General features: G+C 44.3%; 1 protein-coding gene across 10 annotated transcripts in view; it reads right to left on the reverse strand.

The window, feature by feature from the left end:
• The window catches only part of AKAP13 (A-kinase anchoring protein 13), a 337,030-nt gene that overhangs the window by 195,962 nt on the left and 117,647 nt on the right, over positions 1 to 23,421 (reverse strand). For all 10 annotated transcript variants that reach the window (XM_078448989.2, XM_078448991.2, XM_078448988.2 and 7 more), the window contains exons 3-4: positions 15,579 to 15,726; positions 1,394 to 1,690 (exon numbers count right to left, since the gene is read on the reverse strand). In XM_078448989.2, coding sequence (XP_078305115.1) covers positions 1,394 to 1,690; positions 15,579 to 15,726 — 445 coding nt within the window. The remainder of the gene's footprint in view (positions 1 to 1,393; positions 1,691 to 15,578; positions 15,727 to 23,421) is intronic.

Below are 23,421 nucleotides of genomic sequence, written 5' to 3' on the forward strand. Positions count from 1 at the left end.
CGATAAGGGACACCACTGCTGCAGCCAGTCACAGGACAGAAGAGAACAGAAGCTGGCAAATAGCTCTCCAGCGGGAGGGAGAATACACGTATCTGGCGAGTGTGTGGGAGCAGGCACTGGGCAGGCCCCTGAACCAGAACCCGCTGGGCGGTATGGCTCAGGCTCTGCTCACTGGCAGGGAGGGTGACTTCTGGTCTGCTCGCCCTACATAATACGATAATCAGAGCTGGGTGGCCACTCAAGGGCAGTCCTGTGATTGTCCAGCTCTTTCAGAGAGAAAGTAGAAAGATAAGGAAACCCTCCTGGCAGATCAGTAATCCAAGACAGCTTTGATCAGTAGCAAAGCACACACACACTGTGATCTCTAGCTGCAGAACTCCTAAACCTTCCCAACTTGATGTGAACTCAGGAGGGAACGAGGGTGATGTTTATTGAACCCCAAGCATATACTGTTTCATCTAAATATGTACATAGGGGCGCCTGGGTGGCTCAGTCAGCTAAGCAGCTGACTCTTGATTTCACCTCAGGTCATGATCTCGCAGTTCCTGAGTGTGAGCCCGGCACTGGGCTTTGTGCTGACAGCTCAGAGCCTGAGCCTGCTTTGGATCCTCTGTCCCCCTCTCTCTGCCCCTCCCCAAATTGCATGCTCTCTCTCTCTTTCAAAAATAAATAAATGTTTTAAAAAATTTTTAAATAAATACGTATGTAAAATCATGACATCTGGTAGATGCCATGCGCCACACGATGATTCTGCAGGGAAACCCGTCTGAGTAAGAGGAACGTGCATAGTTACTACATCAGAGCTTTTTTAAAAAGTGGAGCCATTCCTTCAATGAACTCTTCTACGGAGAGCCAGTAGATGAAAGAAGTTAAGAGGTAAATTGCTCTGGATAAAGAGGCCCAGACAGCTCTGGTGCTCCCCCCTAGCCCCTGCCCCAATCCCCCATCTTTTCTTTCCTCCAACTCCACAGAGTCTCTAGAAAACGTCAGAAGACAATAAATGAAAACCCTGTCTTTAGTAATTAAATACCCAAAGGATGACAAGAAGTTATTCTGCTACAGTCCTTGCGAAGGATGGGTCACTTTCTCCACGCAGAACACATATGGACCCCAGACCCGCAGCAAGGTCACCCGCGTGCCACCCTCTGCTGTAAATGGGAACTGAAAACAGCCACAGTAAAGCTCCAGCCCGCTCTGGGCATTTCTCTGCAAGAACAAGTTTACCGGCTCCGCTGAAGGACGGAGAAGAGACGCCCTCGAGGCCACAACTGCAGGACGCATCCAGCCGCTGTGGAACGCTTGAGGGCAATGACTGACTGTAGGGAAGCAGCCGCCATTAAGACCCTCAGTCTTCCCAAATGTGTCTGTGTTCTTGGTGTGTTTAAGTTCTTACCATGAGACGTCTGATCTGTCCCCAGCACATTCCACTCCGCTGGCAGCTTCAGGTGTCTGAATGCCAGGGCAACCTTCTCATCAAGGGAATTCACATCCCCAGATGGGGGTCCTGACCGGTCAAGGAAACGGGTGAAGTTCAGGGCCTGCTGGTTGCCGGCGCTGGCGGCCAGGAACTGGGCTGCATCGTACGCCTCATCCTGGACGAACCGGAAGTCTTGCTCGGCCACCACGAACACGGGAAGGCCGTCCTTGGAAGCACACAGCTGCACCCGCACGGTCTCACAGCAGTCGTGACCTGAAGAAAACACGTGTGGCAGAGAAGACAGTATGAGAGCCTTCCCAGTGCAAGGAAGACACCGCTGGGTCCTCTCTGCTCCTCCTGCACGAGACCCAAGTTCTCCTTCCTAAAAGAAACGCCTCCTTCCTCGGGGCTCTGACAGCAATCTTCCAAACTCCTGTACGCTCCATTTCTGGCTCGTTTTGTGAACTGTTATTTGCAACTATCAGTCAATTTCCTTACCACCAGCAAACAGCTCTGTCCCCTAGATGTACCCCCTAGAGCATAATGTTGGGCACTGAACAGTCACTGAGGATCTCGGTATGTTCTGAATTATGGCTGGTCGACTTGAACAGAGGAAAGGACGAAAGCTGAAGGATCTTACGAGGCCACGCAGGTCTGATACCAACCGAATGCAAGTAGATCTGGAAACGCAACAGGGAGAAAGCCGCGCAGGAGGCTACATGGGAGGAATTCCACGCATTCCCCAGCGCTTGCCCTATTACCACCACAACACAATCAATCAAATGATGGAGCACTTTGAAAAGTACAAAACAACTTGATCTCATTTCACTGTTATTAGCACTTCAGGGCCTACGAAATAACTTCTCTCAGATACACTCTTCCCTGTACTGGAATGACATCAACCAAATCGCCTCGTTCACACAGGGATGATGCAATGCTGTGGCCAGAAGCCCAGCTCAGGGCAAGAAGCATGCCAGAGACTGGTGCCCACCGTCCAGACCTCGTGAGCTGCCACAGACACGCCACCGCAGAGCGCTCTGCTCCAGCAAGATCAGAGAGGTCTGACCACACTGTTTCTGTGGGTAAGGCCCTCCTGGAGAATCAGACTCTCTGCTGGACTTTCAGCCTCACAGAATTAAGTACGTACGACACGCAGAATATAATCACTGAAACGCACTATTTTCCCTCAACGTCCAAACACTGATCTCCACTGGCAAGAAGTATGCTCCTAACATTATCATTTTTCTCCCCTAAAATGTCTTTCTTATGAGAAAAACGGAAATGAAAATGGAGTCAGGTGTTTCTGCTCCATGAGTGATGCCACCTTGTGCTTCTCCTGACCAACCACAGGCACCTGCACACCCACAGTGTCCCTGCAGCCTCTCACACGCACTGCTTTTCCACAGTGGGAGCAAAGCCAAGGGAATCCCTCCACACAGTCCACAGGTGTGACTTTCCACACTGTGGCCACGGACCAGTAGAGGCTTCAGATGTGCACAGAACTAAGCTTTCTGCTGCTTTCGAAGGAGAAAACAGTCGGGGCACCTGGGGGGCTCAGTCGGTTAAGCATCCGACTTTGGCTCAGGTCACGATCTCAGAGCTCGTGAGTTCGAGCCCTGCGTTGGGCTCTGTGCTGACAGCTCAGAGCCTGGAACCTGCTTCAGATTCTGTGTCTCCCTTTCTCTGACCTTCCCCCATTCATGTGCGCGCGCTCTCTCTCTCTCTCTCTCTCTCTCTCTCAAAAATAAATAAACATGAAGAAAAAAAAGAGAGAGAACAGTAATTGTTTTTCCCATGTGAACAATGAGAATAATAAGTAAATTGATTTTCCACATACTACTCCGCAGGGGCCTCCTTAGGCCCTTTAACCTCATGACTAAAGAAATCTCTCACTGCTGTGTAATTTTAGGGCGGTAACAAGTTTCACGAACCAAGTACCTACTCTACGCCAGGCACCAGACATGGCATTTTCTCTACATGACAAGTTTATGAGGGATGTACTATCCTCATGTGACAGATGACAAAAACAAGATTTCAAGAAACAATGTGACCAAGGTCACACAGATATTAAGAAGCAGAATCCATTATTCAAATGTGATGCCAAGGGATGTGGCCTATTATATCTGATGCAAGAGTTTGTCCCCGCCTGTGAGGAGCCTGATACTTGAATGACAGGCCTGTATCATGGCTAAGCAAGAATAACAGGCGCATTAGCCGCTGAGATCAGTGTCCACATAAACACAAAACTCCACCAGGTACACCTGCTGCCTTCCGAGCTGAATTCTTTATACCAAGGCCACAGGAAACAGGAGAATTGTCTGCCTGGGGATGTGTGCGTGTGTGTGTGCACACCCGTGTGTGTGTGGACACCCACATATGTATTTCAATTCAATACATATGCTGAATCTATACATTCAACATATGAAATGAAAATCAGAAAAAAAAAAACAACTTAGCCTTTCTTTGAAGAGCAGCCAACCTAACGATATAAAACAACAATGTCAACACAAACAAGTCCACTGACTCAGGTAGGAGGTTTGGGGAATTTTCTGGCAGAAAGCGTATCTTTCAAACGGTTCCAGCGCATCTAACAGCTGGCTATGCCCCGAGCCCAGGGCACTGTGGTTACGAGGCGGACACGAGTAAGGTGAGGGTGTCAGCCCCTCCAGAGGTGTGCAGTCTATAAGGGGAATCAAACACGTGGCAGGGAATTGCAAAGGAAGTCAGAAGGGCACGGGTTCTGGAAGACACTCGCACAGTGCAACTGGTGGGAGAGGAACAACACGTTTCGCGTGGGCAAGAGCAGGAAGACTTCACGAAGGAGGCGGCCATTCGGAAGGACCTTTTGGACAGGTACCCCGCTCTCGGCTCTGCAAGCCCGGGGTCCTCCAGTAGAGCCCTCAGCACCCGGACGGCCGGTGCCCATCTTCTCTTACCTAACAGACACTTCTAGAATACTTGCTATGTGCTCGACTGTCTTCTCTGTGCTTTCCAAGTAACAGTTCATGTACTCCTCATAGCAACCCTACGCGGTAGATACTATTATTATACCCATTGACCAGATGCAGAAACCAAGGCACAAAAATATTAAGTAATCTGGCCAAGGTTATAAAGCTCCTCGGTGGCAGAATTGGAATTTGAGCCCACTTTCTGGCTCTAGAGTCTGCCCCTTCTCCCAAGTTTCTGAGTACAAGAAGACTGGAAGGGTACCATGGAAGAATCAGCAGGAAAGGAATAAAAACGCCAGAGACAATCTTAAGCCGTGTGACCTCAGATCACCTCTGCTTCTCCAGACCTCAACTTCTTCATTCACAGCACGAGGGAGTGGCCCCTACAGGCCCCAGGGTTTCCCCAGAGTTATGGCCTGTAGATGTTACCAGGTGGAAGGTGGACAGGCAGAGAAAGTTAGCAAGAGATTCCAAGAAGAGAGAAGAGTTTGAAAAGCATAAAAATGGAAGCAGAAGTTAAGTTCAAGGGATGGAAATTACAGTTTCGAGAGGATATTAATTTGATCACATCTGGATGCTTAGTGACAGCACAGACCTGGGTTCAAACCTATTTTCCTTACTTTTTAGCTATGTGTCCTGAGGTAAATGACAATGTCTTTAATACTATTAAATCTAGACAGCCTGCGTGGCTCAGTGGGCTAAGTGTCCAACCCTTGATTTTGGCTCAGGTCACGATCTCAGAGTTATGAGACTGAGCCCCATGTTGGGCTCTACGCTGAGTATGGAGCCTGCATGGGATTCTCTCTCTCCTGTTCTCTCTCTCTCTCTCTCTCTCTCTCTGCCCCTCCCCCACTCATGCTCTGTCTCTCAAAATAAATAAGTAATCTTTAAAAATCTAGACAGTCTCCTGGTCTTATAAGCAAAGAGCTATAATTTAGAAGAGTTTTCTCAAATTCTTCAATACTATAACCAACCCAAAACGACATCATACCTAACCTAGATTCATTTTCAATTAAATAAGATAGATGTAACACTACGTATTTCAGTCGGAAGAATTAATTACTTTAAAGTAAGAACAGTGTGGTTCTCATTCATGAACCTCACCAATAATTACAGCATTTTCGACATATCCAGGATTAAGCTAATCTATACACTCCTCACAGCCCCTTGAGGTACATATGAATAACTGCCAATAAACACTAAAATCACAAGTTTCAAAGTTCAATGACGAAAATGTGAATAATTTGGGATCCAAACTGAATTCTGCCTTCAAAACTTAATCTTGCTTACAAGTGATCTTATACTAACTTAATAGACACTACCCAGATGAACAATCATTATTCGTTCTTACCGGTTTCCTTCCTCAAGCCTGTGCCAAGGTGAGAAATCCAAGCCTGAACCAGAAAGGGAGTTACAGCGCCACAGACACTAAATAGCGTCCACCGCCCCATAAACGCTCCTTCTGTCCAGACTCAGAGTTCACACCATGTTCCCGGCCTTCAACTACACACACACACACACACACACACACACACACACGCACTCTCATGCCCACAGAAGAGGGTTTGCCTGAGTGCAAAAAAGCCACGGTGAAGCGACAACCTCACTCAGAACTGTGGAAGCACACAAGGGCAAAGTGTTCGGAAATCTAACTGGAACTGCTAAACCACTGGTTTGCTCGGCTGGCAGAGGCTGGGGAGACCCTGAAGGCGGTCCACGAGTGTGCGTGTGTGTGTGCGCACGCACGTGTGTTTACTGGCAACTTTCTGCTGCTTTGGCGGAAGAAATCTGTTGGAAGGTGGTGGGTGGATGGGTGAATTACTGGCAGCTGTGCGTACACATTTTTGTGTAAAATAAAACCGTGTATCAGGGGAGGCAGAACATCAGAAAAGGCCATGAAACAGAAACCCAGGAGCAACTATCTGATTGTTCGCTTGACATTTTCCCTTCAGACATGAACTCACAATCTGAAGGACACTATGAATCATCCTGAGTAAAATGTGCCAGAAATCTGCAATTTGTTTGGTATGATTACAGGCTTCTTTTTCAAGGAGTAAAAGAGGAGTGGAGGGCTGAGGGTGTCCTGGATCGGCCTTTATTAAACTTAAGAGTACACTGGGACAGCCACTACCGCCCAAAAACAAAGCGTCTCACCCTGCTGTCTGGAAACCCACCGCACAAGGCTGGCCGGCTACGCTCTCACATTAGTGTTTCCTATTATGCTCCAGTGGTTCTCAAGATTTGTTTTAAGTTTATTTATTTTTATTTTGAGACACATAGAGAGAAGGAGAACGTGAGCAGGGGAGAGGCAGAGAAAACATCTCAAGCAGGCTGCATGCTGCCAGTGCAGAGCCTGATGCGGGGCTCGAACCCAGGAACCGTGAGATCAGGACCTGAGCCGAAATAAAGAGTGGGACGCTTAACTGACTGAGCCACCCAGGCACCCCTCTCATTATTTTTTAAGCCCTTATAACCTTTCAGATAAAGCATTTGGGGCAAAAAAACCCCAGCATGTTAAAAAACAAAGGTTAGGGGCACGTGGGTGGCTCAGTCGGTTGGGTGTCCGGCTTTGGCTCATGTCGTGATCTCAGTTCATGAGTTTGAGCCCCGTGTCAGGCTGTCTGCTGTCAGCTCAGAGCCCACTTCAGATATTCTGCCCCACCCCACCCCTGCCACTCACTCGTGTACTCTCTCTCAAAAATAAACAAACATTTAAAAACCAACAAAGTTTATACAATACAGACCAGCAATAAAACAATCCCCGCTACGCATGCACGCACGCACGCACACACACACGAAACGTCTTATTGCCATAAATTAGCTCTAGAGACACGACTATCTGCAGGGGCCTTTGTGCACACAAAATAAAAGTATTAACGATGCCCACACCTACACTGAAAAGACAGGGGGATGGGAAACCACTTTCAACTTGATACAATCGTCACAATTTAACTTCTTTCTACATAAAAACAGAAGCTGCCGCAGAAAGATGAGTAGTGGGGTTTTCAGCTACTGCCATGATGTTTTTCTCCTTCCACTCAATTTCCTGGTAACAAAGAAGGAAAATAAGAATCACAAGTCCTTTTAAAAAGGGAAGTTCTGAGAAATTTACTAAGCTTCTCCTGAAGGAAGCAAGCCCAGAGAATTTAAAGAGGGGAAGAAGAGCGACAAACTGGTAAAGAAACACGGCCTGAGCTTCAATTCCATTTCTTTTTTTAATTTTTTTTTTTTTAACGTTTATTTTTGAGACAGAGAGAGACAGAGCATGAACAGGGGAGGGTCCGAGAGACAGGAAGACACAGAATCCCAAGCAGGCTCCAGGCTCCGAGCGGTCAGCACAGAGCCCGACGCGGGGCTCGAACTCACGGACCATGAGATCATGACCTGAGCCGAAGTCGGACGCATAACTGACTGAGCCACCCAGGCGCCCCTTCAATTCCATTTCTAAAACCGCCTTCTGCATCTACCCCCACGATCAGGTCCAGTTCCTTTATGACGGAAAGCGCACAGTAAATTATGGGGCGGGGGGGGGGGGGGCGGCCCCTGGCGGACTGAACCAGCGGTCCAGAAGTATGCTGGCGAAGGGCTGCCAGGTCAGACAGTATCAGGTGTGCCCTGCCCCCCCCTCCCCCCCCCCCCCCCCCCCCCCCCCCCCCGCTGTGGACGAGTTAGGTGACCCTGAACTAGTCACTCCACCCTGAAGCCCACCACCGCCAACCTTCCGGATTGTTCAGAAACATCAGAGATGGCCACGCACAAGGCACCCGCCCTGAGACAGGCTGGAAAAACTGGTAGTTACTGGTTTTTTTTTTTTTAGCTCTTAAAAAACGTTCCTGTTTAGGTCACTCAGGAAAAGAAATTCCCCATACTCCACAAAGAGCTTCTGCGGCAAGACCCGGAACTAAAAGTTGCCTTTGGCTCCACAGAACTGAAAAGACAGAAGAGGGAGAATGCAGAACAAAAACACAGTAAGGACCTCCAAGCTGGGAGGCAACAAGGCTAATTAGCTGCTAATGCTCCTCTTAAAAGCATCTAATTCCAACCTTTTTCAAGCTGGCAGATGGGGAGGTATGTGTGCTTCTGAGATTGGGAGAGCCTTCCTGCAGCCTCCTTATCACAGTATCACCCATACCCATGGAAACAAAATATTGCTACAGATAAACAACTCTGCTGAAGCATGACCCAAGAATTACTTCATTTCCTATTAAGCTAAAAGTGGCCCACATCCCATCCGGGCCTTCTCTTTTGAGGAGGGAACAACTGGGACTTTGTTTTACCAACCATCCCAAAAGGAACCCTGAAGGGCTTGCGGGACCAGCCAAGCCCGGTCCCACCCGGGAGCACAATCTATGTTCTCAGAGAACGGCTGCGGCTGCGTTAAGCAGTCAATGGTGGAAAGATACAAAACTATTTCACTATTTCAGTTTGGCAGCGAGGTGTTTAAGAAGCGGTTACGTAGGGATAAAGAAAATTTTCAGTCTTCAGGATGAGGTGGAGCAAGCAAGGCACCGACTCCTAGTGTTTGCTGGTCGAATGGTAGGTGTGCAAATTGGTGGAAGAGAATTTTAGCAGAGTGGGGAAAAAACAGGCAGGAATTTCACCATGTACAGTTCTGGGGGGAAAGGGGCTGATTAATGCTAAAATCATGATCTACCATATCCTAGCCTATTACTCTAAGACGGTATTTCTCAGTGTTTCATTTACTGTCACCACCACCCCCCCCCCCCCAACACTGAAGTCTTTGTAGACGTTTTTCTCTATTTACCTGCCATCTAATGAAACTTTAATGCTACGGATATACCATATATTTGTACAGGTGTGTCTGTGCTTCTACATAAAGAGTACGATTTTTTGCCCCCCAGGAACCAATTTTCACCTCCTTGGTGGGGACATTGCCTCCCCCACAATGCATGTGGGCTCAGATTCTAGGGCTGTATCCACAGCTCCAAGGTGATGAAATACACAACTTCCACATAAGCATTACAACCGGGACAGTAGACAACAGAGATTTTTTTCCCTTCAAGTAGTTCTGTTTGTTTTTCCAGGATAGCAACTATATATACTGAACTAACATTGGGACAGTAACTTTTTAAAGTTTTTTAAAATTTAGAATTGTACCCATCTAGAGAAAGCCTTATAGCAGGAACATTTTAGAAGAGGGAGACTGTTAAAAAGTGTCCAATAAAAGGTAACAGATTTCTTGGCCAGAGACGGAGGGTCCAGCACTCTCCAATTAGGCCGGTTTAAAGCCTACAACTTCTTTCCAAAGGTATAATTTGATTTGGCAACCTTGGACATCAGCTACTAGAGACAGGTTTTGGTTCACAACAAGTGAGAGACACATTGTGTTTTACGTGTAGGACGACTTACTAAGACCTGGGCTATAATCACTGATTTTTAATAAGCCTGAAAGGAATTCTGATCACAGCAAATAGATTTTTTTCCTTTTTATTGTTTTAATGTCAAGTTTACTATATATACTACTTTCCCTTTGATGAGTGAGAAAGAAAAATACAAGAGCTGAGTCAAATTTTAGGTCAGTGAATGCTTATAGTTTTCCTGTCTAGTAAGAAACTTTGCCGCGAATTCTAAAAGTAAATAGACATGGTGAAAAAAGATTTCATTTTATGAGAGACCCTGCATCAAAGCCTTTCAGGAAAATAGTATATACAGCATCCACTAAACATCCTGCTCATTTTCTATTCTGAAATCATTGTTTGCTTGGTCTAAATTAACATGTCACTAATAAAAATGAACGCAGTTAGACAGTACTCCATATCCCTCAAGAATTACCTTCCAAGGATACTCAGATTTCTTTACAATACTTAACCAGTCCTGCGTAAGACTTTTAAAGAAAAACCTCAGTTCCATCTCTAAAGGAAAATCAACATTTAGTTAAGATGGGATTTGGGGTTGGATTTGTTTCATACAAAGAAAAAAGAATGGAGATATTTTATTTCATTTATTACAAAGGCAATACCTTTTGTCTTTAGAGATGTATTTCCAGTTCAGGCTCTATTTCATAGCAAATTATATTCTTAAACCAGAAATTCGTATTTTGCATGTAATATTTTATTACCAACCTTGTCTGCGGCCGCCTGGGTGGCTCAGTTGGGTAAGCATCCGACTCTTGGTTTCGACTCAGGTCATGATGTCACAGTTCGTGGGTTTGAGCCCCGAGTCTGGCTCTGTGCCACCAAAGCGGAGCCTCCTTAGGATTTTCTTTCTGCCTCTCTCTCTCTCTCTCTCTCTCTCTCTGGCCCTCCCCCACTCATACCTGTTCTCTCTCTCTCAAAATAAATTTTTAAAAACTTAAAAAAAAAAACAGAAAAATATATGTTAAAAAATAAAAAATAAAGCCTGTTTGTCTAGTGTTAATTAAGCACTCAGATGGCTTTATTTTCAAAAGAAACAGCATTATTTTCAGTCTTCAAAATATTTTTATTAAAAATTACTATATATGTTTTTGTAACACACTCACTTGTAAAGCATTCAAACAATTCAAAGGCAAATAAAGTAGAAACCAAAGCCTCCACCTAACTGCCCCCTTAGATGTTACTACTTTTACTATACTGTATTTACTTTACGAAAAAAGGGGAATCATCATGTCCACAGCTTTTTGATGGTAGAAAGGCAAGAAAAGATTACTTTAAAATGCCTTTACAACTGGGGTGCCTGGCTCAGTCAGTTGAGCATCCGACTTTGGATGCTCAGGTCATGATCTCGTGGTTCGTGTGTTTGAGCCCCGCATCGGACTCTGTGCTGACAGCTCAGAGCCTGGAGCCCTCTTCGAATTCTGTATCTCTCTCTCTCTCTGCCCCGCCCCTGCTCTATCTCGCTCTCAAAAATAAAAATAAACATAAAAAAAATTTTTTAATGCCTTTACAACTTATTTATATTTCTGAGAGAGATAGAGACACAGAAAGAGAGAGGCAGGCAGTCACAGTGGGAGAGGGGCAGAGAGAGAGGAAGACACAGAATCTGAAGCAGGCTCCAGGCTCCAAGATGTCAGCACAGAGCCTGACGCGGGGCTCAAACTCACGGACCGTGAGATCATGACCTGAGCTGAAGTCAGATGCTCAACAGACTAAGCCACCCAGGTGCCCTAAGCCTTTACAACTTATAATTAAACACACATATACAATTCATTCTAACCTTTCATTAGAAAACAAGCAAAAAAGTGAAAAAACAGAAAAAAAGGAAAATAATTTTCGTATCTGAAGTTAAAAAGCTTTTTTAAAGGAGCCAAGTTAGAAAGGTTTCTTTCTCTCTTCCATCCCCAAATAATGAAAGGTTAGAGACTAACATTAAGAAGTAGCTGCCTTTTGAAGGTCAATCAATCATCTGGTTTTAGTAAAAACTAAAATGTGACAAAACATTGACAGTGAAACATGCAGAGAACTCAAAGAAACATCAGAGCCAGCAATCTGGATGAAACATGACATTAAAAGCAAGAACAAGACACAAAGCTCTTTTTCTTCCCAGAGTGCACCCAACTGACGAGGCCCAGAGGAGCTGGTCTCACACAGGAGCAAAAAGGGTGCACAGACACCCCTCCCAGTAGCCGTTGCTGCATCTGGCAACCAGGATGCACAAAGCAAGCACTTTCCATGAAGAATCCTCACTACTCTGACATCGCCCGCAGCAGACAAGAAATCTGAGGCTGTCAATATAGCTCACTGAGGCCCAGAAATCACCATAGGTAGATACTGGAAAGAGAACACTGACTCCTGCCCTCAAGCCAAGAATTCAGTTCAAGAAGCCAGATCAAACTCCTTTTGCGTTTTTCAAAAGAAAGGGTGCAGGGGTTGTGTGTGCATGTGTATGTGTGTGCGTACACATGTGTGCACAACCTTTCTAGAAGAGCGGCTTCCGAGAATTGGGATGAATTCAAATACAGTAGAAAAGCGGTTCCAGCAAATGGTAGGGATTACTAACAGCCTTCCTAGCATACACCAACAAAACAGAAATCCACACCCTCACGAAGCTGACTTCAGCAAAGGCAAGTAGAAAATAAGTAAGATAAATGAAATATACATGTTAGAAGTTGGTAAGTGCAATGGAAAAAAAATCAGAAAAGGGCAAGAGGGAGTCCAGAGGGGAGGCCGCTGTATATTTTTATAAGGTGGACAGGGAAGGCCTCGCAGGGAAGGCCTCGCTGAGAAGGTGACAGCTCAGTAGAGAGCTGAAGGGAGGTAAGAAACAAGTCTAAGATGTCCCTAAAAACCGACTTAAGGCAGTTTAATTCTAGGCTAAAATATTCATGCCATGATATAAACAAGAGATTCAAATCTAACTCAAACCCCAAGATGTCCATCCCTACACGTCCACAAATGACTACAGCAGATGTAGCAGCTGAACGGGAGGAGCTCCTGCATGCTGACCAGAGCAACAGGCTCTATTCAGGAGTCCCCTCTGCTTAAACAGTGAACAGAGCTTCTGAGTCACCAACCGGGGCCTCACTGCTACTGTGCATCCGTATCAAAGGTCCACGGGTTAGAGTGCAGCTTGCCATTCCGCCTGGCCTGCTTGTACAAGAGGGTCCTGTAGGGACTCGAAGCCTCTGTCACCTCTGCTGTGCTCGGGCACCTCTTGTCATCATCCTGAGTGAACTCAATGAGGAGAAGACCGTGCAGTCCAACTGGAGAGAGAAGGGGACAGGCGGTTGGGCCCGTAGGCCTGACCGGGAACACAGGAGGTGCCAGAGACCACAATTTACAGGAGGGGAGAGTTGATTAGTGGAAACTAGAGAAGGCAGGAACTAGGACTCCAGGCCCCATGCAAATGGGTCAGGGATGATTTCTGAGGATTTAAATCAAATTAGGAGAAAGCAGCAGAGTATAATATCCATTCTGGTTCGCTGGGGTCGGCAGGGTAAGGGTACTCAGAGTCGATAAGTGCACTAAAGGACACCCAGAGATGGATGTGGCTGGAAAAGAGGGGGACGGAGACATGTAAAGAGGTTTAGAGCCAAAGGCAAGGAGGTGCCTGGGTGGTTCAGTCGGTTAAGTATCGACTTCGGCTCAGATCATGATCTCACAGCTCACGAGTTCGAGACCCAAGTCGGACTGTGCTGACAGCTTGGAGCCTGGAGCCTGCTTCGGATTCTGTGTCTCCCTCTCTCTGACCCTCCCCCACTTGTGCTCTCTCTCAAAAATAAACATTTAAAAATTTTAAAAAAGGAAGAAGAAGAACAACAACAACAACAACAACAACCACCACCAAAGGCAAGGGATGAAATGGGAACCAGAGTTCAGGAAGGAAGGTTGGAAATCAGTAAGGGTCTGGAACGAACTCAGAGCTCTGGGCTGTCGTACAAGTACAAGGGGCTTATGAAACTCAGGAAAATAAGCGTCCATCCTGATGTCAGTGCCTTGCCAGCGAAGGTACAAGAGCTGCCGGGCATATCCATCTCCCAGGGGCTGGACTTTGCTGGTACTTGGGACTGAGGACCGCAACTAGGATGCAGGGCTACATCCTTGATACCCCTGACCTTTCTCTTACAGCTACTGGCATCCTCCCCGTATCTACGGACACTCTTTCTTACACGTGCGCCAGTCAGGGACTGACGACTCTCCTTGCTGAGGACTGTTTCTCACACGTGGCAGGTGTTTAGCCAAGGTGACACTGGATGGCACCTGCTCCAGAGGGGACCTCAAGTTCCAGATAAGCCTTTCTGACACGATATACATCACAGGAAACAAGATGTTTGGAGCTTTAGGTTACAGAGGAGGATACTTAATACGCTTTAAAGAAGAAATCAGTATCTATCCTGAACTCCTTGTTAAATTTTCAATCCCTAAAAATTTGTAGGGGTGGGGGGCCGGGGGTGGGGGGCAGATATTCATAGGAATTGTCAAGAATCTTTAAATTCTGTACTATATTTTTGAAAACCACTGCTGCCAAGCAGAAAGCTAAATACGGCTTTCAACTGTCATAAACCTCAGTTCTTAACTGTAGGATAATTTCCAGCAGTTGGTGGGTATCAGACATGAAGCTAATTTATATTAAATGGCACAGCAATGAAAAACTGGCAACAGGATCCAGTACTGGCAAGACTAGATATTAAAAGCCCTTGGTAAAGTAGTAGTTTTTTTACTATTTTTTACTATTTCAACACAGTGGAATCAGTGTTATATAAAAACACTGGGAAAAAGAAACATTTCAGGAAGAACTAAGTCTACTTTATTGTCTAAAGAACAAGTTAACTGTCAACACTTCTTAGGGGTTTACCCCTCAATGTGCCCTGTTTTGCATTCTGATGAAAAGTGGTCAATTGTTAACTGTGAAACGAGGCCAGTTAAGGAAATGAGCTCATCTCGGAACACACGTCGGCACACCTTTAGGTACTGCGATAGGTGAAGAGACAGCCATTTTTTCAGCTGTTTCCGGTGGAAGTAGCAAGGACTTTGTGACTTTGTAAAGAATTTTTAACGAGTAAATACTTTCCCCTTTGAATTCTGTTAAACAGTGATTAAACATGGTCCTCGTTCCACCATGAACCATAATTTGGAAAGTTTGGCTTTTATGAAAGATTCTTAGGTCCCTCTTAGATTCTGAGGCATATGTTACTTATCGTTCTACCTCTGCTTTTGCCCCTGTGACATTCAGCGTCAAATCTGCAGTCACAGCACGGTAGCCACGTGAGAACCTGAATCTTCCACATGTTTTACTTTCCCCCAAACCTCAATATTCTAATAAATTAATATTTTGGCTGATCCTCATTTTTATCTTTCAACTTATGACACCATTTTATTTTGCTAATTTCTAGTGAGTCTTAGATTTTCGTAGAATAAGCAATATATAAACAAAATGCTTTACCTTAATGTGTATTTAAAATAAAGATCTGACGAGAAAGAGTTCTGTCACCCTGATCCGTTCTTCCTCTTACTCCACACTAATGAACACAGAATAAGAGTGTTGGAGAATCAGGGATGCCTGCGTGTCTCTGTCAGTTGAGTATCCGACTTTGGCTCAGGTCATGATCTCAGGTTCATGAGTTCGAGCCCCACACCGGGCTGACTGCTATCAACTGGTCAGCATGGAGCTCGCTTTGGATCCTCTGTGCCCACCCACCCTTGCCCCTCCCCTGCTTGTGCTCTCTCTCGCTCTCTCTCTCAAAAACAAATAAATAAACAAATAAAACAGTTTTTTTAAAAAAAAAAGTATTTAAGAACCAGCAAAGGCCAGTGAAGATTCCACCCAGTACTTACCAGGAGCAATGGTCTCCAGCGTATCAGCACTGACCTTCCGTGTACTTGTGCAGTGATGGAGGGTGGAACCCGAAAATACCAAATAAAAAACTACATCATCCTCAACTTTGTCCTCCTCAGCCAGCAACACCGTAACCACACAGTCGCCCTAGGAAAGGAAAGACAGAGCAAGCCTGCATTAGTCAGGTTCCTCCTGGGAGTCTACCTTCACAAAACATCAAATTTAGGGAAAAATCAAATGTATCATTTCTAGTAAGGTTATACAAACATAAACACTGAGCACTTGTGTGCCAGGAAGAATTGTAGGCACTGAGAATACAAAATGATCTGAAAAGAAGACCTCTGTGCTCCTAAAAGCTTACTTTTCAGTGGAGGTGGTCAGACAAAGGAGAAAACTAACAAGGTAACATCTGGGATATTTACTTGATGAATGGGTATTAAAAAGAAAGGAATCCAACCAAAAGAATCCAAAAATAAGGCCGAGAGGATGGAGGAGGCATATTAAACAGTCACATCCCTGTGCCCAGAATGCCCCTTGCCCAGAGCAACAACTCTGAATTCTACACCCCAGACATCGCTGCCAAATCCACCCATTCTGCAACAAGGACAGTCTCCACTGAGCCTGCCTGGACGAGTGCAAAGAGCATTCGTCTGGGCTCTGGGCAAGTCTGGGTTTAAACTCCACCCACAAAGACTTGACTCAAATCCTCTAACCCTACTTTCCTTGTCTATACAAATGGAGATAATACATTCTCTTCCTCCAGCTAATATACGAAAACTCTTGGAACATATTCTGCTCTCAGCCTACGATAATATTCTTAATCTACATGGACGGGACGGTCACTTTTCTACTAATCTGTTTCCTGACCATCTGGAATCCCTACCCTTCTTTACCCAACCCTCCATCAAACCCTTGCAATCAGATCAGAAACTTGCCAGTACCGTTGCCATAACTCTGCAACCACTGAGAAGACATCTCTGTCATTTATTCACAAATATTCTTTCTAGTTTTTACAGGTTAGTTTTTTTAATTGAGGCTACTGTCTAAATTAAATATAATCTATAAAATACAGTCCTAATTACCATCTTCCCAATCATAAACATTATACAATTCATGTTGTCTCCATAAACAAAAGATTTTAAAGCACCGAGGTTTAAAGCACTGGGGTTTAGTATTATCTAAATCTTAATAATGCACTATGAAAAAAAAGAAAAACAATAATGCACTATGGAAAAACCAATTTAGAGAAAGCCAGGCTACAATAGGGGAGAGAATTCTCATGCCTTGCAGTATTTTTTTCTTTTCCATTTCAACACCAATGAAGTCTATTAGAGAACCATGCCACCCTGTGGCCACAATTTACCAAGCCTGGCAGCAAAATGGAGCAGCAGGTAGAGTTCCATTAAACACCGAAAACCAGAAATCATAACATCAAACTTAGGACCAAGCCTATTAACAGAAATGCTCCAATAGGTTGATTCTGGAAACAGAGTTCAAAATATTTCCTAAAGCCTCGAAGGCCTATTTCTTCACTTATTCCCAGTGCTTTGTGTACATGGTAGGGGCTCAAATGTGCTCAGTGCAACACATAAGAAGTCACAATGAGCAACAAATGAGCTGTGACTTACTACGTACAAATGCCGAACTGGAAAGTTCCAAAGCACCCTAACACAAGCAACAGCACAGTCGGTACAACAGAATTATCCCTGGCTGCAGTCGCTATTTAGAATTATAATGGAGACTCATGCCTAAGTCCTTTTCTTGGAAACATGTTTGAAAAGCTTAGGCTGGTAAAATTTTAATACCCGTTGGCATGATAAACCGCAACCAGCTAAAATGTCTGCAGCACATGTGAGAAGAACAAACTTCTCAAGGTATCGAAATACCATTATAACCTGGAAAAAAAAATGAGAGCTCTGAAGTTTCATCCTTTAGACCACAGGCGGGCCCGCGGGCACAATCCAGCTCTCTGCTTGTTTTTATATGGCGCAAGAGCTCAGAAAGGTTTTTTACACTTTTAAATGGTTGAAAAAAATCAATCTTTTAACATGTGAAAATTATCTGATGTTCAAATTTCAGCGTCCATAGGTAAAGTCTTACGCCGGGCCACGCTTTTGTACTATAATGAGCCCCTGCAGAGTTGAGCGGTTCCCTGAGACTGTATGGCCTGCCAGCCTAAATTATTTACACTGTGGACTTTTAAAGAAAAACAAAACGAAACATCTGAGTTGTTTTTGTTTTTTTTTTTTCCACCTAGATAAGTATCCTGGAAGTCTAGGAATATATCTTCCTTCTCAAGATCAGGGATTTCCACATGAGACCCACTATCTTGCTAGAAGACTCTGTGCCCAAGATATTAAGTGATATCTGGGGCCTTCTTTTAATGGAGGACAGAGGAGATGGCTAACATCAACCTCTTTCTTCACTCGCAAAATAAAGAAGCTTTAAAGCTCTCATAGCTTCAATGGTTTTCTTTTTAATGTTAAGTCAAACTACCCAAAATATTAAAGAGAAGGGACCCCAGAAGCCTCATTCACCTCAGAGCCACCTGAAATTCAGATTCCAAAGGCACCCGGGACGAAAGCACCTGTCTTCCCTGGAGGAGCACCCTCTGCCCTCCCAAAGTCACGGGAGCAGACAGTCAACACTGTCACTCTGCCGTGGGCCACATGGCTCCGGTTTCACTGCAGGGACAGTGCACCTACAGTGATGCAGACGGGAGGTGCACGATTAGGCCAGTGCGGTGGTGCCTGAAAAGTAAGGATGAAAAACAGATCTAAAAAGAACTCTGGTTGAGATGATTGCTGTAACCACACCTTCCCTGAGGAATATTCCGGTACATGATTTTGTTGCTCATGGGAAGGACAAGCCCCATGGAATGAACAGACAGATCAACCTGGCTACCCGGTAACTACGTCTGTCACGCATCTAACCACCACAGATGAACTTACTAACGAGGGCAATTTTCAAGACGTTCTTGAGTGAAGCCCCAGGAAGAGAGGTTCTACATCTCCGCTTCTCCAGTAAACCGAAGAAACAGAGTGCTCTCCTCACAACGGTATTTTCCATGCTTCTGCATTAATGGGAAATGTATTCCCGAACCTGACACTTTTTTGAATCTGGACTATTTCTGCTGACAGATGCCAAAAGAACTAATGGAAAAAGACAACCTATACCAGGCCCCATCTTGTTACTATTGGTGATCCCCCAAATATGAAGGCACCGTAGTCCTAAATGCCAGTCAGTCACTTATTTGCCAAGAAAAACAGAACTTTATATGGTAGCCGTGGTCTCAGTTCTCCCCATCTTTAACTCGGGTATATAGTAGACATACAGTACTAACAGTACCATAATCACCTTTACATATTTATTAGTAAGTAACACAAGGGCACCTGCGTGGCTCAGTCGGTTAAGCGTCTAACTCTTGACTTTGGCTCAGGTCATGATCCCACGGTTCGTGAGTCCAAGCCCCGCTTTCAGCACAGAGCCTGCTTGGTATTCTCATTCATTCATTCTCTCTCTCTCTCTCTCTCTCTCTCTCTCTCTCTCTCTCCCTCCCTCTCTCTCTGCCCCTCCCCCACTCACTCTCTCTCAAAAATAAACTTAAAAAAAAATAAGTAAACAAACGTTTTTTTCCCCAGACTTCCAACCTGGAATTCAAAGAACAGATCTCCCTTTTCTAGATCAAGGATTTTCTCTTCCTAGGAGACCCATCGTCTTGCTGACAGACTCTCCAGGCCCCCGAGATCCTAGTTATGCCCGGGGCCTTCCTTTCACTGGGGACAGCTTCTGGATCAGGAGGAAAATGGCACAGGGAAGGGCAAAGCAGAAGAGGGATGGGAGAGAGAAGATTACGGTGTGGGAATGGACAAGGCCTGGGAAACGGGGTGAGTGCTTATGAGGAGGATGGTGGAGGGCTGCCTATCAGAGAAAATCCTAGCCAAGTACAAAGCATCCCAGCTCGTGGCTAACAATGGTGCCCGAGTTCAGCTGGCGAAAGATCAGTATTAGCACCACCTAGGGCGCCTGGGTGGCTCAGCTGTTGAGGGTCTGACTGTTGATACCTGCTCAGGTCGTGATCTGGTGGCCATGGGATGGAGCCTTGCATCAGGCTCCTCACTGGGTGTGGTACCTACTGGGGATTCTCTCTCTACCTCCCTCCCTCTCTGCCCATTTCTCTCTCCCTCTCTCTCAAAATAAACATTTTTTAACAATATATTATCACCACCTTAAGTCAATTTGTTTTCTAACTTTCAAATTTGGCTTTTAATGTATTGACATGCCATGGTGGGTAAGAGGATGATCTCTGGCTGAATCACCGCATGGCACGTCAATTTCTAACTGCTTAACCTCTTGGATATGTTAAATTCTCTGCTGTAAGAGAGAACAATCACACTTCCCTCATAAGGTTGTACGAATTAAATAAGTGATAAAAGTAAAGCACCTAGAGCAGTTCACGGGACATAATATGTTCAACAAATAATAATTGTAATCAATGTAATGCAGACGTAACATATAACGGATGTGACCACAGTTATTATACTGTATTGTATATTTGAAAGTTGCAAAGAGAGTAAATCTTAAAAGTTCTCATCACCAGGAAAAAAAAATGTGTAACTATGTGTGGGTGGATATTAATTCAACTCATTTTCATGATCGTTTTGTAATCTATACATATATCAAATCATTATGTTATACACCTAAAACGAATACCATGTTATTTGTCATTTATATTGTGGTAGGGTCCCCTCCCTAAGGAAAGAAAAAAAATGGGGGGGGGGGGGGGCTTCAAGGTAACCTGGCTATGCACATACATGATAACATCCCTCATGACCCTGTAACATGAGACCACTTAATCAGACTACATGTTTGTGTGTGTTACCATATATGGGAGACAAAAAAAAATCGACAATGTATAAAAAACTATGCCACATGATGTTTGGTGCTCAGTTCTTCGGGTACGAGCCCAACTGAGCGGTGCCGGCAGGAATGAAGTTGCTTCCTGGAAAGAAAAGTCTGTGTCACGACTCTCTGTGCGAGAATCTGGCTACAGTATCTCAATAAGTAAAGAAATAATAGCTATTATTATTCACTAGAATGTAAGCGCCATGAGAGCACATTTTATTCATTGTGATATCCCCTTAGTCTAGAATAGGAAGTAGCAGGTGCTCAAAACACACTTGAGAAGGAAGAAAACACCAAAACTTTATTAGCAGGTACCTATATCTAGGATGGTTGAAGCCAATTTCATAATGTACTTTGTGCTTTTCTGTTTTCCAATATTTTCAAATACAGATGGGTTCTTTTCAAAAGAAAAAAAAATCCTTATTTTTTAAATAGTCTGCTCACTTATAAATTACAAAAGGAAAACGAGATACCTGGTGGATATCACCTGAATCAAGTCAGCAAAAAAGGTAATGTTATAAATAATGAAACCAGCACCACTCCTGATGACACCCACAGAGGACAGAGCATCACTTACAGTGTCCCCAACAAAAATGCACAACCTCAACCCAGTCTTCAGCAGACATCACACAAACCCAAGGGAAGAGGACCTTCTATAAAGAAAACTGGCCAGTTACTCTTCCAAAATATCACTAATGAAACACAAAGACAGACTGAGTTAATGCTCCAGACTAGAGACTTGCCCACTAATGTGACACAGGATTCTGGGTTGGCAGCTGAAAGGCAGAGGTAAATTGCCATGAAGGGCATTATTGGGACAACTGGCAACATCTGAGGAAGGCTTACAGGTTTAACATTGTACCAGCATTAAAGGGCCTGGTTTTGCTAATTGTGCTGTGGTTATGTAAGAGCAATATCCTTGTTCTTAAGAAATACACAGTGAAGTATCTGGGCTAAAAGAGCATGATGTCTGCAACTTACTTTAAAAAAAAGACAGACAATGATTAAGCAAATAAGGCAGGATGTTACATTGAATCCGGGTTTAATGTAAATGGGATTTCTCTGTACTATACTTAACAATTTCTATGTAAATTTAAAATTCTTCAAAATACAAGATTTCCAAAAAAAACACTTCTCAAAAAACTTATATGTAATCAAATATTCAAAGTTAAAGGGGTACAAAAATTAAATTACGTTCCTGAGACTGGTTTTTTGGTTTTTTTTACATACTGCAGACATATATATTTAGTAAAGATATTCTTGCAGGGTTCCAGAATTATGAAATTGTTAATAATAACTGCCTTTCATTCAAGAATCTTTTTTTTTTAATTTTTTTTTTAATGTTTATCTTTGAGAGAGAGAGAAGTGGGGGAGGGGCAGAGAGACAGGGAGATACAGAATCCAAAGCAGGCTCCAGGCTCTGTCCTATCAGCACAGCTGATAGCACAGAGCCCGACATGGGACTCGAACCCACAAACCGCGAGTTCATGACCTGAGCCGAAGTTGGACGCTTAACCGACTGACCCACCCAGGCGCCCCTCATTCAAGAATCTTCAAGAAGTTTACAGGCCTTCCCAAATCAATTTCCCAGTTTGCCAAAATGACAAGGCTTCTCCCTGATGTTCACAGGGGAAAGTGAAACAAAGGAGGTAAGTCATACAAAGTAAAGGTTGAGCATTAGTCCAAAGTATTATCTTTCCATGAGGTGTCTGTGATTATAGTATTGAAACAGTAATTCCAAAGTGAGTCCTTATACAATTCAGACACTTCTTTGCATTCATGCAATGAGCTTCATTCTCTCCTTTAAATACAAGAATAGGGGCGCCTGGGTGGCTCAGTCGGTTAAGCAGCCCACTTCGGCTCAGGTCATGATCTCGCGGTCCGTGAGTTCGAGCCCCGCGTCGGGCTCTGTGCTGACCGCTCAGAGCCTGGAGCCTGTTTCAGATTCTGCGTCTCCCTCTCTCTCTGACCCTCCCCCGTTCATGCTCTGTCTCTCTCTGTCTCAAAAATAAATAAACATTAAAAAAAAATTAAAAAAAAATAAATACAAGAATATAGGCAATTGACAGACCCCTTTGCCCAATCATTTCCTAAAGCAACCAAAGACTGACAGTCAGCTATAGTTTCTCCCTAGTCTGAAAAGAAAGTCTCTCCCTTGGAAAATCAGGGCAGCTGGTTTCCAATTTCATTAAAGGCTCACACAACAGAAGGACACCCAGGAACAGTGAGCATACCTAACGCTCAGCTCTTGGTCACTAAACACCATTCTCCATTAAAGGAACCAGGGCCACTCAAAAAAAGCGGTGTTTCCAGACCTAGGATCAGGGTACGGACACGATGAGCCTGGAACATCTTGTGTTTGACAGAAAATAAGGAAGTGCTCAATAAAGAAAAAAAAAAAAAAGATGGTGACATGTTGCACACTGAAGTGGCTTCCTTGGCCAAATCTGGGACAATCTGAAGACCAAAACAATTAAAAACAGCAGCAAACTATAAATAATTAAAAAACAGGAAGTCATGAGTCTATAAGAATACCATATAAATGAATTAAACAGAGGAGAAGGGAGAATTCCGGAGTATGACAGAATGATGAAGCCTCACTGGTAGAGAGGGGGGTGCCACAGTGCAAAGGGGTAAGCCCTTTGCAACCATAACAGTAAAAAGTGATTCTAGAAAAAATGATCAATTATCAATCTGGGGAGAAAGTCCAAGGAAGAAAAAGACATTTACGTTGTCTTAAATGTGTCTCCCCACAAACTGCTTTTTATTAAAGGGAGAAAAAACATGGTATTTATTCAGTGAAGAAATTCACCAATACTTTGACCAGGTGATCAAAATAAACATCCCAATAAAGACAGATGAACACATGTGCCTCCATGTGTGATGCTCTGAGAAGGACACAATGTGACCTATGTAGTGCTCTGACCAAGAATGCAT

The sequence above is a fragment of the Panthera onca genome, chromosome B3, assembly GCF_046562875.1.
Source record: "Panthera onca isolate mPanOnc1 chromosome B3, mPanOnc1 haplotype 2, whole genome shotgun sequence".
Classification (NCBI taxonomy): Eukaryota; Metazoa; Chordata; class Mammalia; order Carnivora; family Felidae; genus Panthera; species Panthera onca.